At 49.6% G+C, this 19,634-nt stretch overlaps 7 protein-coding genes across 7 annotated transcripts; 3 read left to right on the top strand and 4 right to left on the bottom strand.

Moving 5' to 3' along the window:
- Window positions 1-94: 94 nt before the first annotated feature.
- Window positions 95-1,313, bottom strand: MAA_03840 (brct; the record flags this gene model as incomplete). Its single annotated transcript, XM_007821838.1, has 2 exons — window positions 95-1,186; window positions 1,242-1,313. 2 exons carry the CDS (start codon window positions 1,311-1,313, stop codon window positions 95-97), a joined length of 1,164 nt encoding a protein of 387 aa, XP_007820029.1.
- A 1,740-nt stretch (window positions 1,314-3,053) lies between these two features.
- Window positions 3,054-6,785, top strand: MAA_03841 (Cytochrome P450 CYP6003A1; the record flags this gene model as incomplete). Its single annotated transcript, XM_007821839.1, has 5 exons — window positions 3,054-3,259; window positions 3,307-5,926; window positions 5,986-6,204; window positions 6,305-6,581; window positions 6,634-6,785. 5 exons carry the CDS (start codon window positions 3,054-3,056, stop codon window positions 6,783-6,785), a joined length of 3,474 nt encoding a protein of 1,157 aa, XP_007820030.1.
- Window positions 6,786-7,748: 963 nt separating this feature from the next.
- On the bottom strand, window positions 7,749-8,006 carry MAA_03842 (uncharacterized protein; the record flags this gene model as incomplete). Its single annotated transcript, XM_007821840.1, has 1 exon — window positions 7,749-8,006. The coding sequence occupies one exon, from the start codon at window positions 8,004-8,006 to the stop codon at window positions 7,749-7,751; it is 258 nt and encodes an 85-aa protein (XP_007820031.1).
- Window positions 8,007-8,745: 739 nt separating this feature from the next.
- On the top strand, window positions 8,746-10,167 carry MAA_03843 (Protein kinase-like protein; the record flags this gene model as incomplete). Its single annotated transcript, XM_007821841.1, has 1 exon — window positions 8,746-10,167. The coding sequence occupies one exon, from the start codon at window positions 8,746-8,748 to the stop codon at window positions 10,165-10,167; it is 1,422 nt and encodes a 473-aa protein (XP_007820032.1).
- Window positions 10,168-12,335: 2,168 nt separating this feature from the next.
- Window positions 12,336-14,027, bottom strand: MAA_03844 (uncharacterized protein; the record flags this gene model as incomplete). The annotated part of the gene is made up of 1 exon (XM_007821842.1): window positions 12,336-14,027. The coding sequence occupies one exon, from the start codon at window positions 14,025-14,027 to the stop codon at window positions 12,336-12,338; it is 1,692 nt and encodes a 563-aa protein (XP_007820033.1).
- A 1,271-nt stretch (window positions 14,028-15,298) lies between these two features.
- MAA_03845 (peptidase M20) lies at window positions 15,299-17,616 on the top strand (the record flags this gene model as incomplete). The annotated part of the gene is made up of 2 exons (XM_007821843.1): window positions 15,299-15,892; window positions 15,955-17,616. 2 exons carry the CDS (start codon window positions 15,299-15,301, stop codon window positions 17,614-17,616), a joined length of 2,256 nt encoding a protein of 751 aa, XP_007820034.1.
- Window positions 17,617-18,022: 406 nt separating this feature from the next.
- Window positions 18,023-18,646, bottom strand: MAA_03846 (uncharacterized protein; the record flags this gene model as incomplete). Its single annotated transcript, XM_007821844.2, has 1 exon — window positions 18,023-18,646. One exon carries the CDS (start codon window positions 18,644-18,646, stop codon window positions 18,023-18,025), a length of 624 nt encoding a protein of 207 aa, XP_007820035.2.
- Window positions 18,647-19,634: the final 988 nt, after the last annotated feature.

Below are 19,634 nucleotides of genomic sequence, written 5' to 3'. Positions count from 1 at the left end.
TGGAATGAAACAAGGGGCATTAAATGAGTATTATTTCATCTATTCTTCAAAGAAATAGGTTTTTTTTCTCTTCAACTCTTTACCATGGCTGAACCTACAATTCCACTTCCTGGAAGGACGCGCCGTCTGGTGTGCCAGATGGCTTCTCTCCTACGTCTCTGCCTGCGCCGTCGTCGCCTGCGTGTGTTTCGGCCGCGTCGCCTTCATGATTTGAGGTGCTTGGACGCAGGGCGACCTTTTGCTCTTCCATGTCTTCGAGTCTCATTTTTTGCTCTTCGGCTTGCGACGGCGTCTTGGACTTTTGCTCGGGCTCTTCCTCTGCTTCTTTCTCGGCCTCCTGCTCCACTTCCGCCTCTGGTTCATCTACCTCATCCCCATTCTTAGTCGCCTCTGTCGTCTTCGCGGCCTCAGGGCTGGGGGCCGGGGGCTCGTCCTTGACAGGAACCGGCGGGGGTGAGATGGTCTCGCTACTAGGAGGCCCGGGCCTCATTGCATCCAGATAGAACTTGGTGACACCCAGAATGCGGCCATTCTTCTCACAGGCGTCCACCCATTCCGGCCGTACCACGGGAATATTGTTTTCAACGGCCTTTTCCCAAGCTGTACCTCTCCCCTCTGTGGTGACAAAATGTGTAGTATCGATGCGCACCCCATCCGCGATCTTGGCGCCAATACGCTCCACAGCCTTGCCCAAGTTTTCCTTGAGAGCTCCGGGCAAAATGCCGGTTGTGATGGTGATACCGCTCAAATCGGTCATCTTATGCGTACGCACAGTCACCTTCTCACTCATACGTGTCCCAGCAGTGGTCCTCAACACAAGGTGGAATGTGTACTCCGTATCGACAGCCAAGCCACTGATCTTGGTGCTGTGCATCTGCATCGGTCGGGGTATGTTTCCGGCCTTTTGGCCATTGCGATACAGACTGAGGGATATCAAATCGGCCGTGGCAAGCTCGATTGGGTCCCACTCGAGAACAACTGACGTCTGGGTGGCATTGCGACAGCGGAGAACGGGGCTGGCAGGCTCAGAAGCGCCAAAGGACTGGTATATGCGATCTTGTAGGTCGCGAAACTTTTGCTCTTCGAGTGATTCTTTTTCGTTGTTTTGAGAGACGGTGATGTCGACGATGCTACCAGATGAAATGTTCGGGGGTAGGAGGATGGAGGGGAACTCAATCTGTGCAAGCTGTTAGAAACCAATCATATATTTCAAGGCGACTCGTTGGAGAGGTTTGGCATACCAGCCGCTTGTCCGGCGTCAGGAGGACCGTGACTCCAGCGTCAACCTTTCCGACGGTGAGAGAGACGAGCATATTCCTCAGATGATGATCGCGGAGTTGAGAGTTGTGTCCCTGGGGTTGGCGGTGGTGCTCCTAGGCACTCCTGAACAAAGGGCCGCGCAATCGGGCCAGTTTGCTGGATGGATTATTCGCAACGACCTTGGTAACAAATCTTGTTTTTGCCTGCAAAAACATCGAACCAGGTCGAATATGTTGGGTTCTGAACTACCTAGGCAGTTGAAGCTTTGGTTTCGAGGCCAATGGGAGTCAAATGTCGGTAGCAAGTCAAAGTGCTCAAGTGTCAAGAACTCGAGGTGCTGCATGTGTGGTTGAATCTACTCTGGACAGGAAGCTGGCTTGTGATTCGTCGCAGCTCCACTTGAGCAGTTGGCTGGTCCATTGTCTGAGTTGGAAGGAGCGATGCTGGCCATTGGGAGTGGGTCGAGGGCTGTTCAATGTTGAATACAAAATGAATAAAGTCGAATAGCAACTCTGTACTTACTCCTCGTACACTTGGGGATTTGCCTCGTACCAACGGACTCATTCCATCATTGTTAGAATTGAGTCACACCCCCTATTTTGCAAGTACGCGCAGTCGTGTCGAACTCTACAAACATTCGCTGGGTCTCAGCCAGTGACAGACGAGGCGCAGTGGCCATTCTTCGATGATAGTGCCCTCTTTTCCTGTACTTGTTTCCAACATCTAGTTTCTTCTATTCCCCGTCCTATATTCCACCAAAGTCAGAAGTTACTTTTCCTGATGTCTAGCTATTCATCATAACTCCATCCAATTGCAGTTATGAGAGAGCCATTGAAGCAAACACCACCTAGCTTCATCCCGTACAAGTCGGGTGATCGTACCCCCCGAGCCTTACTGGGCTTATGCCGATATTTTGTCCCGAGTGCCCAGAGCGTCAGTGTCGCCAATGCAACTCGAGGCTTAAACGAGCCATGTGGCACACCGAGGCTGTTCAGCCAAGAGTTCCTGCCGAGAATACGGAGCAACCGGCTCACCTATCCATCGATTGCCCCGTTCATAATACATGGCATGGCGTAAGGGGCGTCAAGGAACTAACGCTGAGTCAGACTACGCCCGAAACTTATTATTGCGCTCCGTATCCCGCAGGCTGACGAGATGTAACTGTGCGGCTTTCATTCATTCGGTATGGAAGAGTGGGGACCGAAACGTTGATGCAACAGCGAAGAACTCGATGTACAAGAAACATTTGCCCCAAAGCCCAGCAGCTGGCCGTTATCCATCTCACCAATCAGAAACCTCTGCTATGAAATTGTTCTATTTTCGAGATGCTGCTTTCATGCAGCACGCCCGGCCCTCTGGGGTCAAATGTTCCACCTTGGCGAATCAAAGCAGTTTTCTTATCGAATGATCTTCGCATAACGCCCTAAAATCTTTCTCCATGCAAACGTGTTCATGTACATACATTCTCCGCTCCAATATCTCGACTGGCTGTTGCCGCCTACGCCGAGATTGTTTACAGCTGCAGGTACTCGATACTACGCTGGGATCATGTAAAAGGAGGCTATGGTATGCGGCTGACCTCTTACCACCACGACTCAGCCCAAGGCTGCAGCTAATATAACAATTGAGTTTGCTTGCTGCAGGCCCGCCGGGGTGCTCGATAATGTAATAATTTTTTTGTATAAATAAGAGGAGCCATTTGGCAGTCTCGGACTACTCGTCTGAATTCTGTTTTCATACTATAACAACAAAAATAACTTGATACCCCTACATTTCACTTCTCAGACACCAACATGTCCTTCGAAAAGAAGTTTCAAGCTGGTGAGACTTACGGGGATCCCCGTACAGAATCATCGCATTTTATGACTGATGCCGCCGACATTGCCGAATATATCTGGAATAACGCTGTTGGCGTCCAAAATCGGACGTCCAAAAAGGAGATTATAGAACTTTTGAGAGAACTCTTACATAAAGGAGAACCAATTGACGACAAGAAGGGGTTAGTAGCATTCAGCATCTGGAATGAACGTTTCTGACAAGAGACAGCACCACCGAGCTCCTGATCAGCATTCTTACAAGCCTACCCTCCACATCAAAACTTCGTACTCGACTCACCAGCAAGTTTATCGACAGGCTGTGGAGTAATATCCAACATCCACCACTGAGCTATGTTGGAGGCGATGTCAAGTATGAGGTTGTCAATCCCCACGAGCCAGTTTCCAAAGACGACAATGAGGCCTATAGCACGATTGAGTTCAAGGCTCCTGATAGCGACATAATGCTACGGGAGCGCATGCCAAAAGTCCCCGACGGTACCTATCAATACCGATTACCTGATGGGAGCTTCAACAGTGTCCTTCAGCCTAACTTGGGAAAAGCCGGTACGCCTTATGCCAAGACTGTCCGTCCGCTAAAGCGGCTTCAAGGAGTCAAGCCTGACCCGGGTCTACTCTTTGATCTTTTGATGGCCCGCGATGAGGATAACTTCGTTGAGAACCCTGCTGGCATCTCGTCTATGCTCTTCTACCATGCATCTATCATCATTCATGACATCTTTCGCACTAATCGTACGGACATGAACAAGTCTGATACGTCGTCATATCTTGACCTGGCGCCCCTGTACGGTTCATCACTCAAGGATCAGTTGGAAATCCGTACCATGAAAGAGGGCAAGTTGAAGCCCGACACCTTCCATGAGAAACGGCTATTAGGGCAGCCCGCCGGTGTCAATGTCATGTTGGTCCTCTACAGCCGCTTCCACAACTACGTTGCCGACATCTTATTAAAAATCAACGAGAATGGACGGTTTACACTGGCATGCCCGCCAAATGCTAGCCCTGAAGACAAGGCTCGAGCTGTAGCCAAGCAAGACCATGACATCTTCAACACCGCTCGTTTGATCGTTGGCGGGCTTTATGTCAACATATCCCTGCATGACTACTTGCGAGCCATCACCAACACCCACCACTCTAAGAGTGATTGGACATTGGACCCTAGGATCGAGATAGGCAACCAATATGATGGCGAGGGTGTTCCTCGGGGCGTTGGCAATCAGGTCAGCGTCGAGTTCAATCTGATATACCGATTTCATTCATGCATCTCCAAAAAAGACGAGCGCTGGATTAATGATTTCTTTCTTAAGCTTTTCCCGGGCCGTAACCCAGACGACTTGAGTAACGTGAGCCATGTCGAGCTTGGTCAGGCATTGGTGGCCTTTGAACAGAGTATTCCCAAAGATCCTAGTGTTCGAACATTTGACGGCCTAGAACGTCAGGCCGATGGCACATTCAAAGACGAGGACCTTGTCCGCATTCTAAAAGAGGCCATGGAGGACCCAGCTGGTGCCTTTGGCGCCCGTATGGTCCCTAAGGCGCTGAAGGTGGTCGAAGTTCTCGGTATCAACCAAGCTCGCAAATGGCAGGTTGCGTCCTTGAACGAATTTCGTGACTTCTTTGGACTCAAACGATATGATAAATTCAGTGATATCAACTCAAACGAGGAGATTGCCAACATCCTGGAGAAGCTGTATGCGGATCCTGACATGGTGGAACTTTATCCGGGTCTCATGATTGAGGACATTAAGCCCGTCCGCAATCCTGGTTGCGGAATCTGCCCAACTTACTCAGTCGGCCGCGCAATCCTTTCTGACGCCATCACGCTCGTGCGGTCAGATAGATTCAACACAATCGACTATACGGTCGCCAATCTCACAAGTTGGGGCTACAATGAAGTACAGCAAGATTACAAGACTCTTGGTGGTTCCATGCTGTACAAGCTCATACAACGAGGTGTTCCCGGCTGGTTCCCCTTCAACTCCGTAGCCGTTATGCAACCCATGTATACAAAGAAAGCCAACGAAAAGATTGCTCAGGAGCTTGGAACGCTGGGCCAGTATACGCTGGACGACCCAAAGCCTCCAGGAATGCCCATCACAATTTCCGCAAATGCCTCGATTAAACAAATATTTGATAACCCCGCACAGTTCGCTGTGCCTTGGCTCAAATCATTCAACTGCTTGTTCCCGGGAAAGAAAGATTTGGGTTGGTTTATGTTGGCTGGTGACGAAACCCATGGCTATGCGAATCGTGCTGGTTTTGGCAAAGCAATGGGCAATATTCCACACTTGCATCATGCCATAAACGAGTTCATCCATGGCGTTGGCACACAGATGGTCCAAAAAGAGACCTTCAGACTCAAAGAGGGCCTTAATCAGGCTGACCTGGTCCGCGATATTGCTATTCCATTGTTGACAAGGCTACTCGCAGACCTTTTCTACTTTGACTTGCGCTCTGATGAGAATCCAGACGGCAAACTAGGCACGGTCGATCTCTATCAGCACCTGATGAATATTCGCGCCTGGGGGGATAATACCGACTCTGGAGAGGCCTGGAACCGTCGCCGTCGTGCTAAGGAGAGTCTTGAGGTCATCATCAAGTCCACTCGGAAGCTAGTTGACGAAGTTGCTGTTAGTGGTGGTTTTGGAATGGGCGTCGTCTCTGCCTTGACGAGTAAATTCACCCGCAAGGCTCACATAAAGGAGAACTCTTTGAGATCGTGTGGCTTGAAGCTTGTTGAGGAGCTCCTGGCCCAAGGAAATTCGGCTGAGAGGGTTGTTGACAGCCTATGGCTGACGGCCTTTGGCGGTGTCGGGCCTCCAGTCAATACAGTAAGTGTTTGTTGTTATTCTTTGTATCTATTCCACTAAAGATGCTAATTCAATTGTAGTTTTACGAAGTCCTGGAATTCTTTCTGCGGCCCGAGAATGCATCCCTGTGGGCTGATGTGCAGGACTATGCTCAAAAGTCTGATGATAGCTGCCTTCGTGCCTATGTTGTTGAGGCACAACGTCTCACGAGTTCACAACGCGTTCTGCGTACCGCGACGCAGCCGGCTGAAATGGAGGGCAAGTCAATTCAACCGGGTAATATGATTATTATTATGCTTGTAAGTTCGAGCTTCTGCTAATTCTACCTCGGCACCTTTTGCCCCCACATTGTTATTCTGGAAGTACAAGCCTAGGACAGAAGTGCTAATTACATTCTAGGGCGAGGCCGGGCGTAATCCATCAGAGGTCTCTAGCTCCGACAAGTTTGACGCAAAAAGACAGGCAGGCTCTGCGGCTCCCTTCAGCTACGGTCATCACCCTTGTTTTGGCGACGACATTGCACTCGCCTTCGTGACCGGACTAGTGAAACTTTGCGCCGGCCTCAGCCAGCTACGTCCGGCACCGGGGGCGATGGGACAAGCCAAGACGATCCGCGTTGGCGACGACAAGTTCTATCTTAATGACAGCTGGTCATACTTTAGCCCTTATGCCAATAGTAAGCTCTTCCACATTCTGTGCTTTACATTTGATAAATTTGTATGTCCAAGGTTCTAACCAGCTCGTAGCCTGGAAGGTCCACTTCAATGGTCACGGAAAAGGCAACTACGAGGGCGAAATGCTGCCGAAGAAGTTGGTGGATATGCAAGAATACTACTATCTGGTAAGGAAATACAAGGATAAGCTTAAAAGGGCTATCTAGGTTCTTAAATATGCTAGAATCCTTTTTTGTATAGCCAACTTATTTCAGGCTTGCTCTACAGGCGTCAACGGTGGCAGGTTTGGGGGGGTATAGTGATAATCAACGTCGCACTCTTGTTTGTCGTCATCATGGTACCGTGTAAATTAGCTTTCATTCACTTATATACGTCGGTAATCTCGTTCCTTAGGGAAACTGTCACTTGCTAGTTAGTCCTCTTTTTGGGAGCTGTTATGTTCCGTAGTACTACCACATACACCCCGTGCAGGTGCCAATGCCAGCGAATCATGGCGCAAAAGTAAAATTCCTTTGACAGAGATTGTCCTTCTAAGCAAGGCCGCGATTCATTAATTCGGGAAATTGAAGCCGAGGACTCCAGAGAGTAGCCTAGATGCCCTAGGTCTTGACATAATATTTCTATTAGTGAAAAAAGAACCCACTGCTTTTGGCTTGGCGCAACGAGTCCTGCTAGAGTCATAGATGCCTAATAGCGGTTGAGAGACCTGAGTGGTTTCAACAGTGTTAAATACAAACTTCTTGGGGAGAGTGTTGAGTCCTTGTTTAATTCTAGATTTTTCACAAATTCGTGGTTCGTGGCACAATGCAGACGGCAGTGGATGAGCCACCAGTTCATTGCCAGGGAATCCAGACAACTCCAGGGAAGCACTGATAACAGTGATGGCTACAAATCTAGTGATACACTCAGGACAACAGAATACTAGTATTGCCATGAGATATAGCGGACTTTTTCATTAATCGGACTACTTCAGCCTCAGTACTGACGAGCTACCCGGCTTCGTAACAAGAGATGCCCGCGTCTTTTCTTGATCAAAAGCCCTCGCTACGGAAGTAACATCTTGAAACTATGACAAGAGATAGAGAGGTACTGTCAATATAACATGCCACTGATATCCTGTAAGAACGCTCAAGCTTGTTTCTGCGTAACCCAATCTGACTTTGAAGGTATCAGTTAGAGGTCTTTCGGTAACTGTCGGCAATATTATCAGTAACATGCTGTCGCTTCTCCACAGACGCCTGTGCAGACTTCTTGAGCTGTGATTCTTGCCCAGTAGTGGCCAGCTTGTACGAATCCGTTCCGTATTCCTTCCCACGCCGAGATGCAGATGCAGTACCCTGATTCGTCAAAGTCTTGGCATTAGATGCGGAGATACCGAGTTGGAATTCTGCCTGCTGACGGGAGGAACCTTGGTCTTTGGACGACATGTTGCAGGTGTGGCTCTAAGAGAGGATACTAAAGTCGGAACCTTTTAGGCACCTGGAGTAAAGATTTCAATACAGAATACATACCGAAAGTTACAATCAAAGGTGTATTTCTTCTTGAGTAGTAATGTGAGCCAGGTTTATTATCATTTCCATGACTTGAACATAGTGGGAGAGCCATGAGTTATGTTCCAAACTTGGAGGTCCGTTTTGAGGACTCGGTCAAGGCGGCCATCTTCGTCGTCAAGTAGCAGTATCAACTGCTGGCCAATACCAACACCGCCCCAGAGTCAAAGCTCTCGTGTTGGGTGAACATGGAAAAGGTCATGAGGAGATTAACAGCCAATAGACTAGTTCAGATGATGCCAAATATGTTCACCATCAATGGATATCTGTCTTGGCTTAGGCCGTGGACTGTTGGTGATATGTGTCTGTCAATGCTTTGTAATCGCATTATGGGCCAAATAATGGTCCCGGCGTTACGAGAGAACTCGAGCACGTATTCCCAACGGCATTTCTGCAGCTTGACGTTTACCCAAACGTCGTCCAACGTCGTTGTGAAAGTGTGGTCTTATTGGATCGAGGTGTCACCAGGCAGGTGGGACTGTCAGATGAACAAGACACAGACACTTTCCTTGTCCCCAACCCAACTCAAGCAGGCCCAATCGACAAGTTCATCGGTGTCGTACCAGTAATCCTTCTTTTCTCGTACTCCTCACCCTTCTTTGAGCATTGCCTCTATATGGAAACGACAAAGACGATGGAACCTCGCATGCGTTTCGACGACGTAGCCTGGGAGGAAAGCGAGAACATCGAAAGCGCCTGGGTGAGGGACATCCTAAAGGAAGAATCGCAGCGAGCAATTGGAGACTTTATCGTCAAACATCGTCAGGGTGTTCCTACAGAGTTATGTGATCCCAAGGCCGGCGCCTTCAACGTCCTCTTCCGCATGAAGTTCCAGGACGGCGGGTCGGCCGTGATTCGCTTTACCAAGCCAGGTTGCACCATGTTTCCCGAAGAGAAAATCCAGAACGAGGTAGCGACGATAAGATATATCCAGGATAATACGTCTATACCCGTGCCTTTTATCCTGCACTGGGGGCCAAGAGAAGAAAGCCCCCTCGGACTCGGCCCATTCATTATTATGGAATACATCAACCATGAGACGGACATTTGTAAAGTTCTCAACATACCTGAACTGCATTGGGAAGATCGACCTCGCCTTAATCCGCATATAAACCTGGAAAAGCTTGAGATGCTATACTACCAACTCGCAGATGTGTTGTTACAGCTATCCAAGCTGGAATTTCCACATATAGGTTCGCTCGAGGAGGTCAAGGAGTTTGAGTCGGAAGCTCGACGTCGGCCACTCTCTATTCATATGAATGAGCTTATAAGGCTGGGGACTCTACCGCGAAACAAGTTGCCGAGCGGGACCTTTACCTCGTCGTTTGACTACTTCGAGGCTTTATCACAGCTTCATATTGATCATTTAGCGCACCAACGAAATGATGCGGTGGACTCAGAGACGGATTGCCGGCGCAAGTATGTCGCCAGACAGTTATTCCGTAAGCTCGTCAGGCAACGCCGGCTACTATCCAAGGCGCACGCTGACGGTCCGTTTAAACTATGGTGTGACGATCTACGGCCATCAAACGTTCTATTAGATGCGAATATGCAAATTGTTGGGGTAGTAGACTGGGAATTCACATATGCTGCGCCAGTTGAGTTCTCCTTCTCTCCTCCTTGGTGGTTGCTCCTCGAACAGCCAGAGTACTGGCCAGAAGGCGTGGAGAATTGGAAAGAAATATACGATAGTCGGCTTAAGACATTCTTGAAGGCGATGACAGACGTCGAGGATGCCGCTATAGCGTCAGGCCGGCTTGATGAGGCCCAGCGACTGTCGCCTCGGATGAAGGAGAGCTGGGGCAGCGGGGAGTTTTGGGTAATTTACGCGGCGCGGAAAAATTTCGCTTTTGACTCCATCTTTTGGCGGGAGCTGGATCCACGATTCTTTGGGAATCCTGGGGTGGCGCAGGAAGATTCCTGGAGGAAGAGGTTGCATATGCTGGACGAACTTGAGAGATCATGTATGGAGGAGCTGGTGGAAAGAAAGATGAAGGAGATGGGGACGAGGGTTTTAGCATGGGAAGTAGATGAATAATTGTCCATATTATTAATTCATATAAAAAAAAAGGTTACGCAGTCGCAAGGGCCTACTAGTAGTATTATATACGGGGGGGGGGGGGGGGGGGGGTAGTAGTAAATAGTTTAAAAAAAACACCTAGTGCACGTATCACGATACGTTAAACGCACTAGCTTACGTAGCAGGAACACCGATAAACTAGATAAAAAGAAATAACCTAATATTATAATATATATATCTAGTGGGTTTAACACATCGCGATGCGTGTCGGCAGTGTTTTACGTGTTACTGTCAATTAAGCCAGGTACAACTATTGATTCTGTTACTAGTGGGTCCTGGTGATTAACTAGCCTTTTTTTTTATAATAATTTACAAAAAATAATTTAATAAAAAAAGGCTAGATAATCACAAGGGCCCACTAGTAGCACAATCAATTAGCCGTACCAGGCATTCATAACAGTAACGCGTAATATAAAAAAACACTAAACGCATCGCGATATGTTAAACGCACCAGCTTAGGAGGTGATTTTTGACCGCACGCGCCGGTAAAAGCCATTTGGAGATGGGGGGGGGGAATCAAGAAGAACACCAGGGAGCTAATCAATAAAAAGTAACCCTATGTCATAGTCTTTCCCCTCATTGCGGAGGGATAATATAAGGTTATTTCTTTTTAATTAGTCCCCGGTATTCTTCTTAACATTGCTACCTATCCAAGTAGCCAAGACGGTCTCTGGATAGCTTTCGCCGGCGTGTGCGGTCATGAATCACCTCCTGAGCTAATGCGTGTACTCCGTGGTCTTGCATGACCAACTAGCCCTCTTTCTTTATTTTTTGAATACCTTGCGGGTGTGTGTTTTTGATGTTTGGAAGCAGGTGTGACCGGGCTTGGAACGTGGCGTTCAATTCAAACTGTGTTAATCGACTTGGGGACAGTAAAGATCTAAAGTTTCTCATGAAATCTTGGGGGGGCGGAAGGTCTATAAATACAAAAATTCGGTGAGGGCTAGTGCCTGAGGCAACCCTCGCTTAGGACCGACTTCGGGCCTCGTGATCCTTCCTAATGTTACTCCGTACTGGTGTAACCGTTGTTAGCCCAACGCTCTTTGTTGCGGGCCAATCGTGTGGCAGCAGGTCAATACGTACGTACGTACCTTGTCCCGCAAGATAACACGGCAGAGCGATCAAAGAGCCCTCATGTTTTCATGACGAGTATCTCGGGAAGGAGAATAGAATGTCCCCTCGGAACCTCCCTGCTAGCTGCAGGTCACCTACACAAATAAAGAAATTTCCTACTTCCCAGAAAGTAAGCCGAGTAGGAATTGGCATGTTCACGTTTCGTTGAATTGACACCTTGTTTGCTCCTGTCTGCAACAAGAACACGAGCGCCATGCAAGCAAAAGCCCAAGCAGCAACCCGAGTCATCATCTAGCTTATATAGCATCCCAACGCCCAGAACTATTGCAAGAACCCTCGCCACAATAGTTCTGACACTGTCGTCGAGTTCTTCAAGCCCTGCCATGGATGCCCTGTAGCCTATGTTTATCGAAACGACTCTAATGGCAAATGCCCCAAGGAGCAGTACGTTTCCTCAAGGTTGCCGTTACGTACTTAAGTAGGTAAACCGTATTAGTGCTCTTTTCCCCATCACCACCAAGGATATCTTCCCCAACTTTAACGTTTCGTTCTTGTTAGCCAATCAGTTTTTAAAAAAGCACATGATCAAACTATGCTTTGACATGGTTTATTAAGGATGTGCGGTTCGAACTCCAAAGCAGTAAATATTAATTTAGTCAGGCGGGACGATATGCCAGCCTATTCAAATCATTTGTAAGTATTAGAGCCCTATATGCAAGGAAGCTATGGGTATCCCGCAAAACAAAGGTTGAAAGTGAAGCATGCGTCCTCCAAGCACATGAGTGTCTTATCAACTTACACAAGATAGGCGTTGGAAGCCTGACTTATTTAAACTTTGATCACACCCTTTCAGTCGCACTTTCAACTTCGCATCTATTTTTTCCCTCGTTGCTCAAAGCAGTTCCGAGTGACATACCCAGGCTCGTCGGTTGTGCTTCAACGCTGCGAAGAACGGGTTGTGATAAAACCCACACGTCGCTAGTACATCTTTCAAAATGGGCCATCCGCCCAGATTTAACAGTAGTGAGCAAAATCCAAATGACAACTCTACCTCATACTCCCTCAGCTTTGTGCCTTAGCAGATCCACGTCCGGTTTCCAGCCTTCCCACTTTCGACACCCGTGGAACTTGTAGAGATGCTGCCACATGTGATCCTTCCTGGTGAAGCTCCTGTCCTGAACCGCACGCTTGGCGCATGATTCAAACTCGTGCGACTGGAAATGCTCTTCTGTCGGGGATGATTGTCCGCAAAAGATACACTCTGCCTGTGTCTGACCCAGTCTCCAGATGACGTAGGGCTGCTCGGGCGGTAATGGAATGGCACAAACCCACGACGTGTCGCCAGGGGCATGGACCGATCGCTCATGTCGAAGCCAATCATATTTTTTGTTGAAGTTGCGCGAGCAGTAACTGCACGTAAAAGTACGAGCCTTTGATCGTTTCGATCTTGCCGATGCTGACTTCACCCATGCAGGGTGGCCACGCTCTTCCAAGCTCCTTCCAGACAGAACGACGTCACTGTTAACAGACGCACGCGAGTAGTTGGATAAAGACCCATCAGAGGAGTAATGCAACGCCGAGTGAGAGTACAACATTGAATCTGTACTTGCTGAAGACCCTAAATCATCGTCATCGCCTGGTGCCCCTATCTCATGGTGAATATTTGAGTTGGAACCGATTGCCTTCTGAATAGCTGCTTCTGAGACTGGTTCACTGTCTGGGGGTGAGTGCTTCCATCTTTCAAACGGGGTCATACTCGAAGTCATTAAAGAGCGTGGCATAGGCGATCCAGCTCGAAACGTCGCGTTGTTGACCATTGGTTGCGTAGACAAGCGATGGCGTCGTCTGGCGTTGGTGAACCAGTTGATAACTTGGGTCCTGCTTAGGCCTGATTGCTCGGCCAGCGTCATTTTTTCGTCATCCGTTGGATATGGGTGTTGAATATTGACAGCGAACCAGTCTCGTAGGATCTGTGTTTTCCGAACAGAACGAGAGCTAGACCTCTTGCTGGTCACTGTGAGCCTAGCACCTGCAGTATGAGACGGCCCAGACAGCCCAGATGATGGACCAGCACCCGGATGGGAAATCTGATCCCAAGCCAACTGATTTTCTTCCTCATTGACTCCGTGTAAGTGTCCAATCACTGGACGTGAAGTCTCGAACAGGGAGTGGCCGCGCTTCGACCGCTCAGCTAGACTGCAATTTCTAAAAAGTGCAACGCAACTAGAACAAGAATTGACGGGGTTGGGGTTGGCATCTGTAGTTTGGAGCATGAAACATTGTAGACGCAGACGCTTGCAATGGTTGCAGGGCTCGGGGGGGCGCCAAGCTCCGTTCTTGGCAAAGAATTCCTCCATAGCTTCTTGATACAATGCCGGCTCTAATCCAGGAGCCGGCTCCTGAATAGGGAGGGAGAGAGAAAAGGCGGCACTGTCATATTCCCTAGTTGGATGCGGAAATGCAAGGCTCGTGTCCTGGGGCTCAAAACCGGGAATCGCCGAAGAGAATTGCGGAGAGATGGCATCTTGGCTACCCATATCCGCTCCGAACAAAAGCGATTCAGACCAGTCTAACTCGGCAGGTAGCACCGTAGTCGCACCGGCAGCCGCACTGGTTCCGATGATGCTCTGCGGCGACTCCAAGTCGGCCGAGGTTGAGATGCCGGACACTCGGCGGTCGTCATTTGCGCCCTCCAAGGTCGTGGCGTCGACCACGCCCACGAAGAAATCATTGTCGGTTGACATCTGCTCCTACAACCCAGACGAACAGGCGACGGATTAAAGGATATTTGGCCTCTTACATAGCAATGGTTAAATGGCGAGGGCGACGTGGTGACGTCTTTCTTGGCAAGTGAAGAAGCAATGTCAAGCGAATATTGGATTGAGAGGGGAGAAAATTGGGCTAAATGGCTTGTTTCTCATTCTGGCTGGATTCAGGGCCCAGGCAAACGGGCAGACGGGCAGACGGATAGAGACCACCCTTGGCAAGCCTGCGCCTTGTCCGTGACGGACGGCGACCGGATGACGGACGGATCCCACTGTGAGAGGAGACCTGCGGTGGCGTTTCCAGAAGCTCCAGTCTTCCCAGGTTTACCGGCCGACAACGGGCTGCAGGCTGGTTTATGCACACCAACAGTGTCGGCCAATAATCATGTGGTACGGAGTAGTACTCCGTTGAAGAAAAAAACAACGACTCAGCTTAAAGAATGTTGCCCACAGTGCATCCCTTTGAGTGCCCGAAGGCGACGATTTGGTACCGAACAAGGATGTCAACCAATTAAAAATCACAAAATACAAGATACATCAATATATGCTAAGATATTATAGAGATATTAGTACTATTAGTTTTTAAGTATATTAAAAGATACTTTACTTTTATAAGTATCTTAACGTATTTTAAAGGTATCAGCTAAGTACTAGCCAGGTATCTCAGACAATGTGGGCCCGGTACCTAATTGGCACCTTCGGGCGCTCAAAGGGATGCACCAAGCCAGTGCCGTAATCCGAATATTATCCGGTTACAATCTTGATATTCTGTCGACCACACGTCCTTGACGCCCTCTCTTATCTTCCACAGCCAAGATGTACGGCGGTTGCCAGGCCCCATTCAATCGAGTAGGCATGGCTCGGCGGACTGCATTTGCAGCCAAGTATAATCTGCCACCGTTGTGCCTCACATGATGTGATGAGAGGTGTAGCCGTTCGATAGACGCTCCAAGAGGTTGACTTCTCTTGGCTTTCGGTAGTGGAACCACTGTTTTTTTGTCCGTAGACACAGTGGGAAGGCGCACGCACTATGTGCGCAGAAGGCGCCTATTGTAAAACGGAAAAACAGCAAGATCCTCCCTCTCAGTTATAGATAAATATCATGTGTATTCTGTCCAGAGGATTGTCGGTATTTTCTCTCACCACGGATCCAGAATCATCTGAGCACTGCTCTGGCTAAACAGGCTTGTTAAACATCTCCGCAATCCCTACTTCGTTCGCGTTGCTCGCAGAGATCTCGAGCCACTACTATGGCCTCGTCTCGAAGGGCTATGCAGCTCAACCCAGGTGCTGCCTCGTGGTGTGCAGATGGCTCCCTTTCCATCGACACGGGGCTGGTTGACAGATTCCATAGCCAGTTCCCCGGTGGCTCCTCCACAAGGCTCGTGCGGCTTGACGAGGTTGCCAATCATCTCGGCATCAAGGCCGTCTATCTCAAAGATGAGAGCACGAGGTTCGGCCTGCCGTCTTTCAAGATCCTGGGTGCCTCCTGGGGAACTTTTCGCGCCCTGGTCCAAAAACTTGAACTCCCTCTAGATGCAGATTTGGCGACCGTGAAAGATGCTCTGGCGCGTTCACCTATTCCCCTGTATGCAGCGAGCGAGGGCAATCATGGCAGAGCTGTGGCTAGGATGGGGTCTCTCCTGGGTGTGCCTGTCGAAATTCATGTTCCCTCCGATATGCCATCAGAGACGATGAAACGATTGGAAGAAGAGGGCGCCATAGTTTCCGTCAATGCTGGTACCTATGATGACGCCATGGGCACTGCTCGAGAAGCTTGCGCGGCAAGAGGCGGTCTCCTTGTGCAGGACTATTCCTTCGACGATTATAAAGAGATTCCCCAGGTGAGATTTCACATCTGCTGTGTCGGGTATAGTTGTGGTTTTCTAACTCTCACCGTACACAGTGGATAGTGGACGGATATTTGACAATGCTGCGAGAGATTGATAGCCAGCTCAATGGTACTGAAGCCGATCTGATCATCTCTCCAGTCGGCGTAGGCTCTCTTGCACAAGCAGTCGTCTCGCATTATAAAAGAAAAGCTTGCAAGACAGCCGTCATGACAGTTGAACCTGACACCGCAGCATGTTTGTATAAGAGCTTACGTGCCAAAAAGCCTGTTCATGTTCAGACATATTCCACTATCATGGCTGGCCTGGACTGTGCTACCTTGTCGCCCATCGCATGGCCGTTGCTGAAATCTGGTGTGGACGCCAGTTTAACCGTGTCTGATTATGAGGCACATCAGGCCTCCCAGTATCTAAAATCTCGACACATATCAGCAGGGCCGTGCGGCGCTTCACCTCTTGCTGCTCTCAAACGCCTTACAAGGAAGGATATGGCTGACTTGGGCCTTGGACAAGATTCTGTGGTGGTTCTTCTCTGCACCGAGGGAAGCAGAAGCTATCGCATTCCCATGGACGTCTCCGTTGATGACCCTATAGCGTTGACCCAAGCTCTAGTCCGCATCGACTCTTCCAATCCAGCATTGGGGTCTGTGCCTGGTCCAGGAGAGACTGAGATTGCCCGTTATATTGGCTCTTGGCTTGAACACCGCGACATTGAGACTCATTGGATTGAGCCAACCAAGGGTCGCCCGTCCATTGTCGGTATTGTTCGAGGTTCAGGCGGAGGCAAAAATTTGATGTTCAATGGGCATATCGACACAGTCACAACGCTGGGTTATGATGATGACCCTCTAGGCGGAGAAATCAAGGATGGGAAGCTCTATGGACGCGGAGCCGACGACATGAAGTGCGGAATAGCTGCTGCCATGTCTGCCCTGGCGGCTTCCAAGGCCCAGGCTCTTCGAGGCGACGTCATATTTACTGGCGTGGCCGACGAGGAAGCGACCAGCATTGGCACAGAGCAGGTTCTTGAGGCAGGCTGGAGAGCAGACGGTGCCATTGTCAATGAGCCGACTGGCGAAGAAATAATCCACGCGCACAAAGGATTTGTCTGGCTCGAGGTCGATATCCATGGCCTCGCATCACATGGATCACTGCCTACAGTTGGCATAGACGCCATTACTCGGGCAGGTTATTTTTTGGTCGAATTGGACAGGTATTCGCAGAACTTGAGCAAAGGCTGGGCCGATCCCCTCTTGGCTCCAAGTGTCCATGCATCCACAATCAAGGGCGGTGAGGAGGAGTCTTCATATCCAGCATTGTGCACTGTGGTGATAGAGCGTCGAACTATTGCAGGCGAGTCTGTCGATTCGGTAACACGGGAGTTTCAAACTATTCTGGACAATCTCGCCAAGTCAGTCAAGGACTTCAAATATGACTTACGGGTAACTTTTGATAGGGCCCCTTTCAATATTGAACCCGAACACCCCTTTACAACACTTGTGGGCGGCGTTACCAGTGAGGTGCTGGGAAGAAAGACCAAATTCAGCAAAGGGCCGTACTGGACTGATTGCGCTCTGCTGGCTGACAAAGACATCCCCGTTCTTCTCTGGGGCCCAACAGGTGATGGGCTTCACGGCAAGGAGGAGTGGGTGGAAGTAGCCTCTATCGAACGAGTGGCCAGAGGATTGGGGATGATTGCACAAAAGTTTTGTAGCTAGGCCTTGGATTCTCTTGTGTCATTTCCAGCATACGTCAAGTGGACTTACATACACTCACGCATCCAGTTACACGAGGGGCAGTGGGGAAGGAGCGATGGGCAGATCGGTTGCAGGTCGCGACATTGCATTGGCCAGGTTGATACACATCAAGGTAGGCCTGCATTGCTATGAGTTTTGTGCATAGTCTGGTGGACATATGAGATAGTCTGCAGTATCCCTTCTGAATTCAAGGGCCAATAATACACGAAGTATGTGCATTCGGCCTCGGTAGCCAACGACCTAATCATAGACCTACGCCAGTCCAGATTGCCCAAACAGGATATCAATACAATAAACGCCGTTACATGCCGTCAGTAGGAACCTCAAAGTCCAGACTAGAAGGAAGTGATGTTGTACAATACCGCCTTCATCTTCTGCAGTATTTGACCAACGCATCGGCTACAAGGCGCCCAAAACGCTCCGGCGACTGTGTTGCGGCTTTTACAGGATCATGTATTGTAATCCAAAGGGTTCCCCAAACTATGCTGGCCACGCCGTCTTGAGACCCGGGCCGATACCCAAGCGTATGAAGAGCTTCATATACATGTCGCGTCAGTCGTCGGCGGGTAAGCGTACGCACGACAGCAGACATGCTCCCAACACTAGTGATCATAATCCACATTGGCTCTTGCCACGTTTTCTGAGCATATTTGGCCCGCTTCATTGGTGCCAGAGGGTGACCCCGAGGGTCGAAATAGCGGAGGTCGAACGGATGGACGATGTGTCGTGGACTATATGCTAACGTGGCGCTGAAATCTGAGGCAGCTCGGGATAGCTCAGAGCCTCCGATGAAGCGGATCATGCGTCCATTGTCGGGTTCGAGGCCATGTTTGAGAAGAAAGTCTCGGTTTTGGGGCGTGGTCAGGAGCTTGCCATCGGCCTTGACGAAGTTTTTTACTTCTTCAGGTATGAATCTCTTGACGGACTTGGATTTGCTAGGCTGTCGCTTAGCGCTCGGCGGTCGCATTACACTCGAGGCCGAACGCTGCATTGATGCGAACAGCCGCAAATGAGAGCTCCTAGGCAACGTCGAGCTCGAGACCAGAGGTCGCCAGAAGGCTCTTGCTATCGCCATGTGAAGTTGAGCTGAAATCCGGCCGCTAGTTTCATCTTTGCCACTTCGATGGTGGAATGAACAGACCTGGCGAGGGACGGGCTCGAATTGGGAAGCTCGTGGCTGGCAAATCGGCTGGAGCAGATAGGAAGTAATACTAGAATGAGTCGAGATTATCATGTGTGACAGAAGGACGTGTCGTCCAACCAACCAGACGTCACAATATTTGAAAACTGGGCCCACTACGGCGTACTCCGTAGTACCGGTGACTGGCTGCCGTACGTCAGGCACTGACTGGTAAGCGCCACCGGATATCAACGGGGTTGGTTATGTAAGCGCGTCCCTTCAGGTTTGACCAAGCGTCGCCTCTTCTGCTAGAACGAAACTCATTATTCTATTAAAGTAAAAAGTAATTAGGAGTGGAAGACACACGCGTTAATGGCATGAGACTTGGATGCCGACACCAACCCAAGTCATCTCGAAGCCAGCCCATTGTGGACCGGCGGAACACAGAGTTCTTGGTGCACCCACGCCCACAAGCCAGTAGCCCACAGCCCACATTGTCTGCGCCAATGTGCATGCAGCCCACCATTGAGTCATCGCAGGCGCACGCACACAGAGCCCAACGCCAGATGGCGAAAAATTAATCGCGTCCAAAGTTGGGAGGCGGACCAAAGTTGCAGACGGACCTGCGACGCGGGCCAAAGTGATTGGGAAGGAGCGATTCAAGCTCGGCGTCTGTACATGCACCCAAACACACAAAAATACAAATTCTCCACAGCACCGAGTGCCCGTCCATTCTGAAGTACTACCGCCCGGCCTAGTCCTCAAACTTGCCCACTTACTTAAGTAATAAGTCCCCTTCCACAACGCTACCGCCACCTTCAGACTTGACACCTCTCGATCAAAGAACGTCGCGTCCACA

Source organism: Metarhizium robertsii (assembly GCF_000187425.2).
Source record: "Metarhizium robertsii ARSEF 23 chromosome Unknown MAA_Scf_3, whole genome shotgun sequence".
Taxonomy (NCBI): domain Eukaryota; kingdom Fungi; phylum Ascomycota; class Sordariomycetes; order Hypocreales; family Clavicipitaceae; genus Metarhizium; species Metarhizium robertsii.
This window is presented reverse-complemented; position numbering and strand designations above follow the sequence as displayed.